This window comes from Bombyx mandarina, chromosome 26 (genome assembly GCF_030267445.1).
Source record: "Bombyx mandarina strain Sakado chromosome 26, ASM3026744v2".
NCBI lineage: Eukaryota > Metazoa > Arthropoda > Insecta > Lepidoptera > Bombycidae > Bombyx > Bombyx mandarina.
Window position 1 is genome coordinate 4,989,707 of NC_143232.1, and position 18,603 is coordinate 5,008,309.

General features: G+C 37.5%; 1 protein-coding gene across 1 annotated transcript; it reads right to left on the reverse strand.

Annotated features, from left to right (window-relative positions):
- Positions 1-3,799: 3,799 nt before the first annotated feature.
- On the reverse strand, positions 3,800-18,152 carry st4 (sugar transporter 4). The gene is made up of 7 exons (XM_089738847.1): positions 18,007-18,152; positions 12,269-12,436; positions 10,891-10,973; positions 6,912-6,986; positions 6,061-6,221; positions 5,530-5,705; positions 3,800-4,947 (listed from the first exon to the last, which is right to left on the reverse strand). Coding segments are annotated over exons 1-7 (1,599 nt in total). The 5' UTR covers positions 18,008-18,152; the 3' UTR covers positions 3,800-4,012.
- Positions 18,153-18,603: the final 451 nt, after the last annotated feature.

Here is an 18,603-nt window from a genome sequence, read left to right on the forward strand (position 1 = left end):
GTTATTTCAAAGGGGAAACTCTCCGCTTATTTCCTCCCGCATTAGGAGGAGAAATATCACACCCCCGATCACCCTCTTTGGCCAACCTATACCCTGGACCAGGAAGGTCAAGTACCTGGGAGTCACCCTGGATGCATCCATGACATTCCGCCCGCATATAAAAACAGTCCGTGACCGTGCCGCATTTATTCTCGGTAGACTCTATCCCATGATCTGTAAGCGGAGTAAAATGTCCCTTCGGAACAAGGTGACACTTTACAAAACTTGCATAAGGCCCGTCATGACTTACGCAAGTGTGGTGTTCGCTCACGCGGCCCGCACACACATAGACACCCTCCAATCCCTACAATCCCGCTTTTGCAGGTTAGCCGTCGGGGCTCCGTGGTTCGTGAGGAACGTCGACCTACACGACGACCTGGGCCTCGAATCGATCCGTAAACATATGAAGTCAGTGTCGGAACGTTACTTCGATAAGGCTATGCGTCATGATAATCGCCTTATCGTTGCCGCCGCTGATTACTCCCCGAATCCTGATCACGCAGGAGCAAGTCACCGTCGTCGCCCTAGACACGTCCTTACGGATCCATCAGATCCAATAACTCTTGCATTAGATACCTTCAGCTCTAACACTAGGAGCAGGCTAAGGAACCCCGGTAACCGTACTCGTCGAACTCGACAAAGAGGTCGACGTGCAACCTAACCCATGCATCAGCCCGCTGAGTTTCTCGCCGGATCTTCTCAGTGGGTCGCGATTCCGATCCGGCAGTAGATTCATTCGCGAAGCAATTGCTCTTGAGTTGTTAGGTCTCCTTCGGAGGCGCTCGGGCAGTTGTTAGCAAATCCCACCCCTCCTGGCTGAGCCTTTGCTCGCCCACCTGTCCTGGTGAAGCTGGAAAGGCCTCCGGGCCACCAGTAATCTTTCAATCACAAAAAAAAAAAAAAAAAAAAAACCTTTACCCAAACACAACTACTGACAAACATTTGCATATCATTGTGGCTCGTTCGAATAGGGGAACACGTTTGAATTTTCTTAATTTACTTTTTTAATAGCACTTTGCAATCGATGAGAAAATTTTAATCTTAATTTTGACGCTTCTTTTGGTGTTATGCAGCTCTTATCAAGGTAAGTATCGCCATAAACACAAAGGCGCACGGAATTGACTTTCTCTTACATTATAAGACGGATGTCCCATCAATCGAAGCAGAATCGATCCTTATGTTGCGTCAGTAGTAAACACAAAACTATATCACAAGTTTCCAAATCATAACTCTTTTGAAAGCGAGTCTTCTTTTTCTCCACCTTATCTCACTAGGTGGAATCGGCACAGCTAATTTTTCTCTTCCATTCTCTTCTATCAGCCGTCATCTCAACACTCACTCCTCTCTCTCTCATATCGTCATTCACACACTCCATCCATGTCTTCTTCGGTCGACCTCTTTCCCTCTACCTTGCACTACCATTTCCATACATTTCATTTGAAAGCGAATCATTGGTGGTATTCCGAGCGAATTATTTATTGTACCTACCAAAAAAACCTTACCTGACTTGTTTCCTAGCGTTATGGTACACCGTTGGTAAAGGCTTAAATTGCTGATAAATGATACTGTAAAATTAAATTCTCTTTTCTGAGTCATGACCTAAAGGATGTGGCTTAAAACAAAAACAAAAACGTGTACATTTGTTATCCGAATAAAGAAAGTTAAAGTAATTAAAACGGGCACGTGGTGAACCTAAAGAAGACCTCGTGAAAGACCTCACGTTTGCTAATTTCAAAGGGACAATCCTCCCACGCTGGAGCGCTGGTCCGCTAAAGCTACCTTCGTTCGCGTCCATTAAAAAGAGAACATTTCCAAGGAAACGTTGATTGTCGGATACGGGAACGGAATAAGCAAGAATCCGAAAATTAGCGATTCTCAGGACGGTGTATGCCGAGTGCTAATAAAGTTCTGCGGTAAGTGTCCTGACTCGCATATAAATCAGACGAAACTCGTGCAGGAGGAACCAATCTGAACGATGGTTAAGAACGGTATATAGTTCTGTGGGTGTTGTTGCCTTGTTTGTTATGTTGCGGAGATATTGCTGAGGTTCCAGGAATTCGCTTTGTATTGAACTTTACGCACGGCGTGAGGATATGAGTTCCAAAACTAAGTGGAAATAATTGTGATAAGTCTTGTTATTTTGTTTTGCGTGTATTTTTTGTCTATTTCCGGTTCTCAACCGATTTTAAAATGCTTTTTTACTTAAATATTGTGGTACATTTATTAATATCAAATGAGAACCAAGTAGAATTCATAGTATTTAATTCGTAATGTTCATGTCTTGGACACACCTTAAGGCTCTAATGTCAATCAACGCTTATTGTTATAGGAAGTTCAGGTTTCGTAAGTCAAAATATTTGTTACATTTTAATAATTCGTCCGCTTTGAAATCTAACGTCTGTTTGCTGGTCATTCACGCGAATTTTATATAGCTGAGAAAAAATTACTGTCAAGATTTTCTTAATAGCTCGATGGTATCAATGACTATATTAAATGTACCTTATCCGACGAACTAATCGTTTACGACGGAGAGTTCGACGAGCGAAATAACTCATAGACACAACCCACTGATTTTCTCGCCGGATCGTCTCAGTGAGTCGTGATTCCGATCCGGTGGTAGATTCTGCGAAGCGCTATTCTTGCTAGTCAAATCAAATCAAATCAAATCAAAAAAAAAATATTCAACATAAATGAAAGCACATACTTGTTGAACGTCAAAAAGAACTACCGCCAATTCACAAAAACTAGCCTCCGTCCTGAGAAGAACTGGCAAGAAACTCAGCGGGCATGTCTTTTTTTTTTTAAATATTAGACTATTATTTTTTTTTTTTTTTTGTTTTTTAAATATGCAGTTTTACAAGGAGTATTATAACGTAATAATTATTGCAATATTGAAATGCCCGGAGCGAGCAACTCATTCTCACTTTGTGCAATCTTCTAGTGCTAGTATTAGGTAATTCTCACAGGTGAGCTCACGTACCCGATGCGTGTAGCTGAAATAGCCTATTAGGCTACCAGCGAATAGGTAGGCAGAAAAAAGGGAAACATAGGAACGACTCTCGGCTACAGAATATGTACGTGGGGATTTTCCCATATTTATGTAATACCGAAATTCAAGTAATTTTATACTGTAGTTTATCTTGTAGGCAAATCGGTACTAAGTACCCGTGCCGTTCTAACAATTGTGTTCTGCCTTGAAATCTCGAACAATCGTCATACAACACAACATAAGCTTTGAAAGTCTTTAGCAGCATTCACGTTGGGATATGTATGGACTCCTTTTTGTCCTACCTAAACTGATAGCCTTGAGAGTCTATTTCAGCGTAACCTTAACTAGTAGGTGAACTCACGAGGCTCAAACCTGACGAACCCTAGCAAGAGCCGTGCTTCGCAGAATCTACCACTGGATCAGAAGCGCGACCCAATGAGAAGATCCGGCGAGAAACTCAATGGGCTGTATCTGTGGGTTAATTTACTCGTCGAGCCCTACGTCGTAAGCGACGGGTTCGACGGGAACGATCAGCGGTGCTTGAGGTATGGACTCCGACAGCCACATAACCAGATGGACCACGAGGTCGTTTATCCATCTATATGGATGCATAGTGCTTAGGCAATAAAGGAATGTAGGTCACAGTCATAAATCATTGACGAGCAAAATAAAAAGTGCTGTTAAAAATTAGGACAACGAATCAAGACCCTGAAAAATTCATAAAATTTTTCTCTTGGATAAAAAGATTTTACATATAAAACTACATTATCGTACTTTTAAAATAAATATATTTCTGTCTCTGTATTTATCTCTTGGAAAACATGATACTTATCCCTAGCCTCACCAGCCTTACATCTAGTTACAAAATAAAAACAATAGTAAAATAATAATTTAAGATCATTTTAATCAAAGCCCTGAAATAATATTTTAGTAAAAGTTCCCGACTGTTTCTGAGTTTTGATTAAAATCCCGAACAGTCTTAACTCAAACCTCTGATAAACTTTCGACTTCAATCACATGGCGGTGTCTTTTCTTCTTATGGATCCCTTCAAATTCGTTTTGTATGTCTTCTAAGCTTCTACCCTTAGTTTCTGGTACAAAGAAGTAAACGAACACTGTACCAACTACGCAGGAAACGGCAAAATGCCAAAACGCCCAGCCGGGCTTCACTAAATCTTCCAAATTCTGGTATAATTTTGTGACAGTGAAAGCCAGGAACCAATGAACACCAGCTGTTATGGCAGTCGCCCTTCGGATTGCATGTGGAGGAAATATCTCGCGAAGCATCAGCCAAGGTATAGAACCGGCTCCAGCGGCGTAAAATATCACGAAGAAACACAAAGTGAACAACGGCACCCACGTATTATTGGATGAAAAATTCGTAGCTTGCAAATGATAATAGATAGCCAACCCGCCCAAGTTTAAGGCCATCATTATAAATGACGTCATCAACAACACTCTGCGTCTGACTACCTTCAACAGCATTGTCGAGAAGTACGTTGAAGAAACCAGACCGAAACCTAGAATTATTGCAGCATTCGGCGGATTCAGTGAGACAGATAGATTCTTGAATATTTTTCTCGCATAGAAAAGAACAGCATAAATCCCGCTCATTTGCTGAAAAATCATTAGACAGAAAGAGACCAAGAGAGGTTTCAACATGCCTCTCGTAGTAAAGAGCTCTTTGAAAGTGACCCTGTTTTTGCCAGCGTTCATCAAGTAATCTCTCAATGTTCTGATTTCTCCGTCTATGTCATTATCGATCCCTCGATAGTACCTCAAAGCTGCTTTGGCTTCACTATATTTACCCTGGGACATCAGATAGGTCGGAGATTCTGGTAAGAAAATAAACGCAATGAAGAATGCGATGGGTATTAAAGAGCAAAGAACCGAAAGCCAAGACACATTTCCAACTATACCTGTAACCAAGAAAACTGAAATTAGTAATTTGGTCTATAATTATTTGGCAACGCACTAAAAGGCCTGTACGTATCCATATAAAGTTTTTTAATTATTTGAATTCGTATACTCAATATTTACTTTCAAACCTGTTTCAAGATACTAATACTGGATTTTGCTTTCCTTCTCCATTTCGAATGAAAGAAATTTGTGAAAAGATGGACTAGTTAGTCTATTATGTTATAAAGATACTTTATTGGTGGTAGGACTTATTTTGGTGTACCGCGCGGGTAGGTACCACCACCCTGCCTATTTTTGCCGTGAAGCAGTAATGCGTTTCGGTTTGAAGGGTGGGGCAGCCGTTGTGACTATACTGAGACCTTAGAACTTATATCTCAAGGTGTGTGGCGCATTTACGTAGTAGATGTCTATGGGCTCCAGTAACCACTTAACACCAGGTGGGCTGTGAGCTCGTCCACACGTCTAAGCAATAAAAAAAAATAAAAAAACACCAGGTGGGCCGTGAGTTCGTCCACCAACCTAAGCAAAAAAAAAGGTAAATGTTTGTTGACAAATCCTGGTTTAACATTCATAGCACTCACCTAAGAAGTACCCAAACAAAACGCCACAATTAAAATCGACGTGATAGAAATTGGCTAAGGTCTTGAGCAGATGTTTTTCGGCTATGTCTTCGACGTAAGGTGGTATGCTAACACTGAATGCGCCCACAGCTATTCCTCCCACAAATCTTCCGACGTATAAACCATAGACGTTTGGGCTGAAATATTCAAAAAATTACCTTACGACCTTAAAGATAAATATGTTTTAAAAAAAATTTACTTACGACCCTAAAGATAAATAAACTTTTCTTTATTTATATCAGTTGACAGTCTTAGTCGTAAAATGTTTTACAAGATCAATGCCAACACATTTGTATTTCATTACATGCACCAAAAATTTATTGAGCTTTTTCAAAACATATAAAACTATGAAGTTTCCTCTCCCTATACAATTAGTAAGAATCTCCATACAGATCTACTTAAGTTTGCTTGCTTAAATACACTGATTTAATAAAAAAATCCTCTCTTTAGTCTACTAAGATTTGTTTATCATTAATGAAAACAAATCCTCACCTCGAAGCGACTAGAATCCAAGAGACGAGCAGTGGTAAAGCCAAGTACAGTAATGTCTTTTTCCTACCGAAGTATTCGGAAATCAGGCCAGAGGGTACAGCACCAAACACCGCTCCCAAACACAAGAGTGACGCCACCCAGGATCCTTGGGTATCTGACAACTAAATGAAAAACGTTTCATCAGTAAAATCATCACTTGGAGTATCTATAAATCTGGTACTTCATGCAATATCGCTCCCACTAAAACTCATTTTACGTTAATGTAAACGTATGTAGTATTATTATTATTTTATTGCCTTTGTAGGCAGACGAGCATACGGCCCACCTGATGGTGAGTGGTTACCGTCGCTCACGATGTCAGCAATGACAGTGGTAGAGCCAAGCCGCTGCCTACCATTAAGTACTTTCCGCAAGCCTCGTTTGAAGAAGGACATGTCATAGCGCTCGGGATACACCGTGGAGATGAGCTAATTCCAAAGCGGGATGGTACGTGGCAAAAAAGATCTCTGGAAACGAACTGTGGATGGATAACCGCAGTAGCTCCAGGTAGTATGTATGAATCTACTCCGATGGCGGGTGGTGGGATGGTAAAAAAATCAAGTGATTTATTCATTTAAATTTTTGAAAAAGTTAACAAAAAGTAGAAATTCGAATTCAGTAATAAAACAAAAAAAAAAATAATGACTTAAAGTTCGTTCTTACCTAAAAATTAACAATAGGTATTCTTTTTTTTTTTAAATGCCTGCAATACATCAATTTTTCTAATCTGAACACTTTTAGGACCAAAAAAGCAGTAATCACATATGTAGGAAATAATAAAAAAACAGATTTAAAGTTATTTAGGCGCTTACCTCCAGACGAGTTTTAAAGTTTTCATCATAAGTCGAATTCTGCTCTGCCCAATCCGGTATCGGTGTAGTATAATCCTAAAATAAAAAAAAAATTGAAATGCACTCTTCTGATATTTTGAACCCTTTCGCTGCTATCAGTGAATATAGTCACCGGCTAAAAAACACCGCCTCTACACGATGGGTGATTTCAAGAGCAAAAGCTCAGTTGCCTGCGAAACCCTAAGCAGCGAGGTCTGCCGTGGCGAATGGATTAAACAAAAATACGTTATTTAATGTCCAGCTTAACGAGAACTCCTTAACGTAGTTTTACGGTTAAATATCTTATTTATTTTTGGTATTATTCTACTAGCCGGATCTTCTCAATGGGTCGCGATTTCGATCGGGCGGTTTAATCTGCGAATTCTGCTCCAAATAGGGCTAGTTAATACTAGCAAATGCAAATTCCCTGAGGTTGACCAACCCAGGCGAGAATAGCCCCTAAGACTACCAGCCAATAAGTAGAGAGAGACAAATAAAAGCTCTTCGACGACATGTAAAATAATTTGGCCTTGCATAATATTTATTCGTGTTGATGCGTTATTCCCACGATTGATTTGAAGCTTTGTTCATAGCTGAAAACCAGTTTCCAGGCAGGTTTTTTTAATTTTTTTTTATTGCTTAGATGGATGGACGAGCGCACGGCCCACCTGGTGTTAAGTGGTTACCGGAGCCCATAGACATCTACAGCGTAAATGCCACCACCCACCTTGAGATAAGAGTTTTAAGGTCTCAGTATAGTTACAACGGTTACCCCACCCTTCAAACGGAAACGCATTACTGCTTCACGGTAGAAATAGGCAGGGTGGTGATACCTATCCGTGCGGACTCACAAGAGGTCCTACCGCCAGTAATTACGCAAATAACAATTTTACGGGTTGGTTTTTATTACATGATGTTATTCCTTCACGGTGGAAGTCAATCGTGAACATTTGTTGAGTACGTATTTCATTAGAAAAATTGGTACCCGGCTGTGGGATTCGAACACCGTTGCATCGCTAGATACGAATGCACCGGACGTCTTATCCTTTAGGCCGCGACGACTTCGACACGAGGGTTCCGCAAAAATCCGATTAGAATATTAATTACATTTAATTCTTTTATCGGTTGTTACGCCCGAATGTTCATTGCACAAAGCTAATTTTCGCGTTACTCACAAACTTCACTCGCCTACGTAAAGTTAACCAATAAAGTTTAGCGTAAAGTACGATAAATTCCCAAGTCCGCGATACGGCTTGTAACCGCAATCGCGACTTGCCGCCTCCTGCTCTAGTAAACCTTGTACTTATAATCAATAGTAGGCTTCGTAACAAGGCCACAGTATACCATACTAATAACTGGCCCTCACTTTGCTTTGGGAGCTGTAATTTATTATTGGTCTTATTTAATTTTCTTTTATACAATTCTGGCCCTGACAGTAATCTATACTTCTATACCAATATTATAAAGAGGAAAGATTTTTTTTGTTTGTTTGTATTGAATAGGCCCCGAAACTACTGAACCGATTTGAAAAATTCATTCCCTGTTTGGAAGCTACACTATCCCCGAGTGACATAGGGTATATTCTTTTTTGAAAAAAATTAGGGATCTTCGAATCTCTCTTTCGTCTTCTCTCTCGTCTTTCGAAATGCTGTAATAGTATACTGTCCGAACTTTATTACGTTTATGACAGTAAGTAGCAATATCATAAATCGGTGTATCGCGTGCGGCGAACTGTCAGCCGACTGTTCCCGGAACTTCGGCAGAAAGCTCCAGTTGAAAGTTACAGTTTCGAAGTTCGCTCCGCCGTCGTCGGTTTTATCGGGTCAAATACCGTTTTATTACATTATTTATTGACGACTTTTTAAATTATTGATAGGCCTCTAGCGGCGTTGAGACCTCGCTTGTTCTAAACCAGTTTAAATTTAGGACTGGTAATAGGACGAAGTGTGAGTAGTCCTTATCCTGCATTAGGTAGGGAAGTACTCTTTTTTTCATTCAGGCGTATCATTCATCATCTCTACACTCACAACCTTCTCTCCTCTATCCTCTTTTACACACGTCAAAGAATTATCTTGGAATCTGGTGGATTTGATTTGACGTCGATTATAATTTCGCAATAAATAAATAATAAACATAATTGAAATAAATAAATAAACGATCTAATTTAATTTATGTAAAAATATATAACCTTTTTACTAAATGATTAGTTGAATGATTGGTTACAAAACGCCTTATAGAGGAAAAAATTCCATCCACTGGCCCTTTACGTTCGTTCGTGTTTCGTACGAGACACTTTAATTCTCTTTTAAGAATCATTTAAAATCAGCGATAATTATTAGGCATTGCAGGCGAAAGTTTTATTAAATTGAAACAGTGATTAATGTTTTCCATCATCTATTTATCTCTAATATTCTACTATTATTCTAACTAAGGTTTTTAAAAATTAGAGAACTAAAATTAGAGAATTTAAACATTTACGTAACAATGACATAAAAATAAGGGTTCTAAACGTTACGTAAATATATTAAATAGTTAATCCTTCGCAAAGACATACGTATATATATACATGTGTAAATATTAACTTAATGTTATACAGAAATATTTTTTAAGCATCTCAAAATCATTTTTTTTAGTCAAATCTTTTATATTAATTAACTAGCGACCTCCCTTCGCTTCGCTTCGGAAACTGTAATTTATTATTGATTTCTCCACTATTTAATGGATGTTATTATACATATAAACCTTCCTCTTCAATCACTCTATCTACTAAAAAAAACGCATCAAAATTCGTTGCGTAGTTTTAAAGATTTAAGCATACATAGGGATATAGGGACAGAGAAAGCGATTTTGTTTTATACTATGTAGTGTGATGTTTCGCTTCTAAAACGCTGCGTTAAATACGCCCGTGTATTTGTTAGGAATTGACGGCACGTGGAAGCCTCAAGTTAATTTATCAGTTGTCGTTAATGAAAACCTTATTTATAGTCACTCCATGATGCTAGGGCAGGGGTACATCGCACGGCTGAGTGTAAATTTAACCTTTAGCGCTTTATACTGTATAGACGAGCGGTTTTGGGTTCTTAACGACATGTTCGTGTGTAATTGGGTTTATGGTCCGTTATTTACTGTTATTTAAGCGAGTAGTTTAATTGCTTGATAATTAATATTGATTAGATCAAAGATTTTGAAAATGACTGCTTCCTTTAAAAAAAAAATGTGAACCGTCACGGGACGCCTGGCAGATGTGAAACATCGAGATTATTTTGTAAAAGTAATATGCAGAAAATAACAGATTGTGATAGCCGTGTGTGAGCCGATAACCGTTTCCAAGACTCGTTATTTTTGTTATCTTTTTATTTATTTTTTTTACTTAATTTGTGTTTGGAATAAATGTTTATTATTATAATTATTATGATAGGAACTAAATATGTCATAATGATAAAATAAAATATTACGAAAAAATCATTTGTTTTAAGTAAAACACAGGTTATGTGTACTGTAGTAAACAACACTGTATACACTACGGAGTATACACTATAGGTATCCGAGCTCAGTGTAGCGAGAGAGATGGCTTAACGCCGGATCGAGTGGAATCGCACAGTCGATTGCGCATGGCGACACGTCGCCACACCGTACACACTACTGCATATAGACTGTATATATATACCATCATATAGCGTGGCGACGCGTCGCCACGGCATGCGTCACCACGCCAGAAATCAGTTTTACATGCGGCTATAGATGTTTCACATCAAAAATCATATCGAAATACTACTGTTTTTGAACGATAAGCAAAGATACATTTAATATAATTTGCCTAATTACTGGCAATACGACGTCTTGTGAGTTTGCACGGGTAGGTAGCACCACGTTGCAAGTTTCTGCAGTGAAGCAGTAATGCATTTCGACTTAAAGGGCGAAGCAGCCAGCATAATATTAGGAAACATATTAACTCACTAACCTTTCCGTATTCAGTGATCAATAATGGTAACGCTGATGATGACCATGCTACACAGACTCCAGCGGCAAAAGCACCAAGGTTCACTAAAACAATCAATGAAAAAAATTTTTTGATTCACTCATCATTATAATAATCATTTCATTAAATCCTTAATATTCCAAAATACAGAAAATATATTTTTAATTAATTAAAGTAATTAAAGTAAGTAATTAAATTAATACATTCTTCTGAAGTAAATAAATAATTAGATTTACCCTAATTGTTTTTGTTTGTTTTTAGTTCGCAAATTCGTTACTGGCCAACCTGATGTTGTTGTTGGCGGAGCTCTAAGGTATCGTATTGTAAATTCCAGCTTAAGGCGTAAGGTTAAAGTCTTAATTGTATTGAAAAAAGTGCTCTCTGCTGGATGGAGATACTTATCCATAAGGATTCAGAATACTGCCAATTCCATTTAATTACACAGTATAAAAAAATACCAGTAGATGTTGTCTGGTAATTTAGAACAACCATAGAAATCTTCTGCTAACTGCATACTGTATTTCTTCTCTTGTGGGTACAACCCTCGCTATGTTAACAGCCTTAAAATCCGTAACCAAAAAGTTAAATCATTTTTTTTTCGAACTATTTCCAAGGAACCTAGTGTGCGTTTATTATAAGCCTTATTAACCTTAGAGAATGTAAGAATTTCATAGCAATGAATTAAACAAAATAAAAAACTATAGACTGAAGTGCTATGAACTAAAAAAAAAGTACACGTGAATGAAGTGAAACTTCTTTTTCGATATGTAGTATTGTGGTTTTCTTCATTTTTATTCTTTAAATCAGGTTGCTCTTGTAATAGGGAATGTTGTGTATTCTTTAAATCAGGTTGCTCTTGTAATAGGGAATGTTGTGTATCAGAGATGCGACATCTTCAACATTTACATTATATATGTTTTAAATTATAGATAGAGAAATAAATATATATTTTGTTTGAAATACTTCATTAAAATATTGGACGATACTCGTTGCTAACGCTCGCGCTGGCCTGTAACATGTATACTTAATGTAAATAACATGTCATATATATATATGACATGTCCTTCTTCAAACGAGGCTTGTGGAGAGTATTAAGTGGTAGGCAGCGGCTTGGCTCTGCCCCTGGCATTGCTGAAGTCCATGGGCGACGGTAACCACTCACCATCAGGTGGGCCATATGCTCGTCTGCCTACAAGGGCAATAAAAAAAATAAAAAAAAACTACGCGCATGCGCTCGAGTGACGCATTCACTCTCGATCTCTTTCTATTCCATGGTAGCGTTAAATGTTTAACGCAACCTTGTTGGAAGTCGCATTAGAAGTTTCACTTCAATATATTACTTCAAAATATCGAAACTAACCTATACCGGTGCCCACATATTGCGTGGTGATTCCGGATGTATCCCTTTTGATATCCGGAATTGTCTCCATGCGGACGAGGACTTTGGGGTGGCCATTTTGACTGTCCCGCTGTTCCACATCCCTCGACAGTGCTTCGGCTTCCAAAGTCGATGAACTTTGTTCTTCCACTAGAATTCACAATAACAACAATTCGTAATTTGAATATTCATATATAAACAACAAAAAAACATGGAGTCTTTCATTGTGTTCTCTACTTGAAAAAGAAACTTGAACAAAGATATATGTACTGGATTCGTTACAGGAGCTCGAGGAATTGGGGTTCAATTATTTATGTATCTTATCTTATCTTATACCTTGAAACGAGCAATTCTTGTATATATATAATATAATCTGATTCTCGGAAACGGCTCCAACGATTTTTATAAAATTTAGTATACAGGGGATTTTTTTTGGGGGTGATAAATCGATCCAGCTACGATTTATTTTCTTTTTTTTTTTTTTTATTGCTTAGATGGGTGGACGAGCTCACAGCCCACCTGGTGTTAAGTGGTTACTGGAGCCCATAGACATCCACAACGTAAATGCGCCACCCACCTCGAGATATAAGTTCTAAGATCTCAGTATAGTTACAACGGCTGCCCTACACTTCAGAACGAAACGCATTACTGTTTCACGGCAGAAATAGGCAGGGCGGTGGTACCTACCCGCGCGGACTCACAAGAGGTCCTACCACCAGTCCAAAAACTTTAAATGGCTCTGCTGTAATGTTGCCAATATGTCACCCGTAGATATTATAAACGGGCTTTTCTGTACGGTTCATAACACTAATCACTCTACACTTTCTGTTAATCCAAATTATGGGAATTAATTGATTACGAATTAGTTAACTTTCATGGTGACCCAAACGTTTGAGTACAGAAACTATTCGATACGTATACATACGTCAGTATGCTTTAGTACATCGTATTGGATCTAAGTTCGAAATCGTGTAAACTATTTGTAGCGTACACAAGCCACCGCAAATTGCAGACTCCGGCTTCTAGGAGACAACACAGAGCTTAAAAAATATAGACATGTCATGTTTCGAACCCGCAAAATTATAATTTGCGTAATCACTGGTGGTAGGACCTCTTGTGAGTCCGCGCGGTGGGTACCACCACACTGCCTATTTCTGCCGTGAAGCAGTAATTGCGTTTCGGTTTGAAGGGTGAGGCAGCCGTTGTAACTATACTTGAGACCTTAGAACTTATATCTTAAGGTGGGTGGCGCATTTACGTTGTGGATGTCTATGGGCTCCGGTGACCACTTAACACTAGGTGGGCTGTGCGCTCGTCCACCCATCTAAGCAATTAAAAAAACTTAACACTAGGTGGACTCACAAGACGACCTTCCGCGAGAAATTGCAAACATTATTAAACAACAAGAAAAAAATTATTTGAACTTCTAGTGAGATTGCAATGAAGTGTCGATATTTAAAAAAAAAAATTGTCCCTAGAAATTGGCAAAAATATATATAAAACATGATTGTGTAAAGCCATGTTATTGTTTCGGCGTACGCTTATCAATGCTCACGAGGGGGAAAAAACGCAAAAAAATTAACAGCCCAGATTTGTTTTCGGACGCTGTCGAAAGATAAAATATCTGCATTATATTTTAATGTTATTATTTTTTGATAAGGTAGCTTTGCCTTAAAATAGATGGCCTCTTGTTCGTCGAGAGAGCAATTCGCTTTTTCCTTTGCGAATTTTTTGTAATATTGTTTTATTTTTCTCTTAAACCAAATGCCCTCCTAGTGTTACTTGTTTACTAACTCGAACGAAAATTTCGATAATTCACAAAGGTTTGAAAGAGTCATGAATTCAAATTAAATTTATTTAAGGGACGTCCCAAGCTTAGAGCATAACGCACATCCCTGCTTTACCGAAGTAATTAGCAGAATGATAAAATCTACTTTAATTTTATTTAATTATTTTATTGCAAGTTTTTTTTTTGTATTTAATGGTTACGTCGTTTTAATTATTTCTTAATGGATCTTTCGTGAACATAAGGTATATTGACTACGTTTGTGCATAATCTATATATTAATACGTGAAGCAAAAACTTTGTATCCCTTTTTACGAAAATTGCGCGGACGGAGGAGTATGAAATTTTCCACACTTATAGAGAATATAGAGAAGAAGTGCACAATGCTAATATTTTTTTAAAATAATGCATAAAAGATACATTAAATCAATAAAGAAAACATTAAACACACTACATACCATGTATTTGACGCAGACACGCATGCATACTATTTATTGTCAAACTTTTGTTCTTGACGTCTTTTTTTTAAGGGATTTTATGACCTGGTAACTAAGACCTTTAGGTCAAGTCTTATTTTAATTTTAATGATAACTTTTTATATGAAACTAGCGACCCGCCCTCGCTTCGCTTCGGAAACATTAAAACACACATGAAACAAAAAAAAAAAATTAAAAAAAGTAGCCTATGTTCATCAGGGACAATGTCGGCTTCTAATGGAAAAATAATTTTTCAAATCGGTCCAGTAGTTTCGGAGCCTATTCGAAACAAACAAACAAACAAATATTTCCTCTTTATAATATTAGTATAGATATGATATTATGAAATGAAATGAATTTGATTATTATGAAAAATGGCATGAAATGAAATGAAAACGAAACAAAACGAAATGAGCTGAGATGATATGGGATGAAGTATAATTTCAGTAAAATGGTGGTCATTTACTGAGACTTTTTCAATGGACTTTTTGGAAGATCCCGAGAAGTTACGTTCAGCAACTTTGTTTCATTTTCCCACATTTGTGCACTTTCACAGATATTAAACGGTTAATAAACCACCGTTATTACCCATTTAAACCTGAAGAAACACTAATTAGACAAAATAAAACAAAATCACACAACTTCACTCCTCGCATTCCCGCCAAAAAGTCCTTCTTGACGTCTGTTGTCAAATTGAGAATAGATTAAATATTGTTTGTCTTTGTTAATATTTTTTATAGTGTAGCCTTGGCGAAATTCGTGATTATAGAAGTATAAAATACAATCAATAGTGTACAAACTTACAATTCCAATTAATTATAGTCGAATTTCGACTACTGCGGGACCTCTAGTAAACATAGATACCTGACTTTACGAATTGAACATTACGTGTCTACGTTATAATTTAGTCACACGGAGCGCCTTCATAAACGGTGAGCCAATTGTTATAGTACTGTTGATTTTATATCATCACTAGCTGACCCGGCAGACTTCGTAATGCCTCAATCAATAAATAAAAGACCTAAACTTTTGTATAAAATAAACTTAAAACAAACAAAAAGAATCTGTCTGACGGTGGACACATCAAAGGGAAAACAAAATTGTTATTTTCATTTAATTCCGAGCATTTTCATATTTATCTACCTTTTAAACCTTCTTTGGACTTCCACAAATAATTCAAGACCAAAATTAGCCAAATCGGTCTAGTCGTTCTCGAGTTTTAGCGAGACTAACGAACAGCAATTCATTTTTATATATATATAGATTATTTTCAATCAATTGAAACACCTTCTACATTATACTAAACGATGTAATAATCACATCCATTTACAATATGCTTATTTTTAACTAGCGACCCGCCCTCGGTTCGCTTCGGAAACATTAAAACACACATGAAACCAAAAAAAAAAAAAAAAAGTAGCCTATGTTCATCAGGGACAATGTCGGCTTCTAATGGAAAAAGAATTTTTCAAATCGGTCCAGTAGTTTCGGAGCCTATTCGAAACAAACAAACAAACAAATCTTTCCTCTTTATAATATTAGGATAGATAAACATTGAGTCGTCGTGGCCTAAAGGATAAGACGCCCGGTGCATTCATATCGAGCGATCTGAGTGTGCCGGTGTTCAAATCCCACTGGCTATTACCAATTTCTTCTAATAAAATACGTACTTAAGCGATGTTCGCGATTGACTTCCACAGCAAAGAATTAATACTGCCGCAATAAAAATCAAACTCGAAAAATTAAAATTTGCGCAATTACTGGAGGTAGGACAGGACGTCTTTAAAAAGGACTTTTTAAAAACTGAGAACTCATGTTTTAAGATGAGTAGCGGAATGTTTGTTGGAGATGTCTATGGGCTCCGGTGACTACTTAACACCAAGTGAGCCGAGAGCTCGTCCAGCCACCTAAGCAATAAAAAAAAAAAGAAATTCCAACATTCTGAAAAAGCATTTTTTTTTAATAAAATGTAGGAGAATAGCATATAAATTTTGAACTAACTAAGCAATATAATCGTAAAACAAATTTCTCCAATCATTCTCCAATCCGCGCATTGAAATGGAAAAGTATAAAATTCAAAATTTCCCGTCCGAATATTATGTGGTCTGTGGCAATCGATGTACCGTTTCCGGTTAACCGGAAGGAAACGTTCGAACGAACGGCATTTTTAGCTGACAACGCGAGTTTTATCCGACTACCCACTACGCCTGAATGAAACGTTACCCGATTAGTTTGAAAACTTCGCGGCAATTGCAGAGAAATCACAAATCTAGACCAAGTGTTTCTGTATAAGCCACAGTAGAATGTAAAAGCTTATTTTTACGTAGCATTGCACGGGAGCAGCGTTCGGGGAACTTTTTAATTATTATTTTTGTGTAAGTTGATATTACCCCATGGCGAAGAACAAAAAAAAAACGAAATCGCTTCTTTTTAGCATCTTTTATATTTATAGCCCCATTATAATTTAAAATCACAACGATTCTAAAGAAGTTTAACTTTTAACTCACAAAAGTTTCATTTTTACCCCCCAAAATTTCATTTTACCCCGTTTGAGGTAATTTACCCCGGTTCCCCGACCTCTGCACTGGAGTAAAGAATATTTTAACTCCGCGCGTAAGCTGGCTTAAAGAGCAGGACAACCGTCATCCAGTTAAGACTTCGTCTACATATCCCATGGATAGCAGTAGCAGCGTATCTATGAACTCTGGTAAACACTGAAGACCAGATGAAGCTTCAGGTCTTTTAACTATCAAAGCAAAAACCTAATTCGGATAGAATAAAGCAGTGTCTAATTATAATGGTTATTAGTATCGAATTCACCAAAAAATCATAAATTATAAGCCATTAAAAAATCATGAATTCCTGGCTCGAAAACACCTGAAGCTAATGAAACAGCTATTAGTGTAAAATGGCTTTACAATTACTTCTAAGAAAAATAGGTATGTTTATAACGTCCCAACAGATTTCGCAGACTCTCCCGTCAAACTTAATAAATATTTTAATAACATCAGAATTTTAAAAATCCTTAGAGCCCACAAGGTTCCTAAGCAAATCTTTAGTATAAAATTTGGGTCTTAACTTTTCACGCTTTTATAAAGATCAATCCTATAGAGCAAGGCTTCTCAACATTTTTCCGTTCTCGGACCTCTTTTTAAAACATTCCATTGATGAGTACCCTTCTCCAAATAGAAGTACACGCTCCAGAAATTTTGTCTTGTTTCTCTCAAGATCACTATTAAGTTCATAGTTTGTCATTAAGTAAGTTATTAGTTAAAAGTTTCTTGTTAAACTTCATATTCATAATACGTGTATCACAAATTGAGAATCTCTGCAGAACAAGCAATCAGAACCGCAATTTTAGTAATTGAATTTTGAGCTCTATTATAAATTAAAATAAGAATTAACAAATCTGATTATCCCCGCAAAAGAAACCTTACTGGAAATAAAACAGCACTTACTTTATCAGTCCCAAAACACAAGCGAAGCTGTCTTGATTTTTTTAATGAAATAAATAAATTACAATCAACACGAAACCCGTTGCATGACGATTGAGTGGCGCGACTCAATAGGACAATATTGATAAGGGCGGACAGACAGAGGAACACGACAAAAATAATAAGATAAAGAGTTGAAAACATTTGGCTCGATTTTATTCTATATTTACATTGAAAATTCTACAATTAATTTAGGGCATTTAGTGAGCGTCTTCTCTTATTGAACGAACCAATGTATTTTGTATTATGTGACCATCGAATCTCGGGACATGCAACGTGTGGCCGCCGTGTACTTTGAGACATGTCGAATCTCACCTTAAGAGAGTCCGTGTGGGTAGGTACCACCGCCCAGCCTATTTCTGCCGTGAAGCAGTAGTGCGTTTCGGTTTGAAGGGCGGGGCAGCCGTTGTAACTATACTTGAGACCTTAGAACTTATATCTCAAGGTGGGTGGCGCATTTACGTTGTAGATGTCCATGGGCTCCGGTAACCACTTAACACCAGGTGGACGTGAGCTCATCCACCCATCTAAGTAATAAATAAAAAAGAGATCTTTTGCCTT

What these genes read in the sequence shown, in the direction of transcription:
- st4 (XM_089738847.1), bottom strand. An exon ending in TGATCACTGAATACGGAAAG is followed by an intron (nt 6,987 to 10,890) that starts GTTAGTGAGTTA and finishes TTTTTATTTTAG; the next exon opens with GATTATACTACACCGATACC. An exon ending in ACTTTAAAACTCGTCTGGAG is followed by an intron (nt 6,222 to 6,911) that starts GTAAGCGCCTAA and finishes TTTTTCATTTAG; the next exon opens with TTGTCAGATACCCAAGGATC.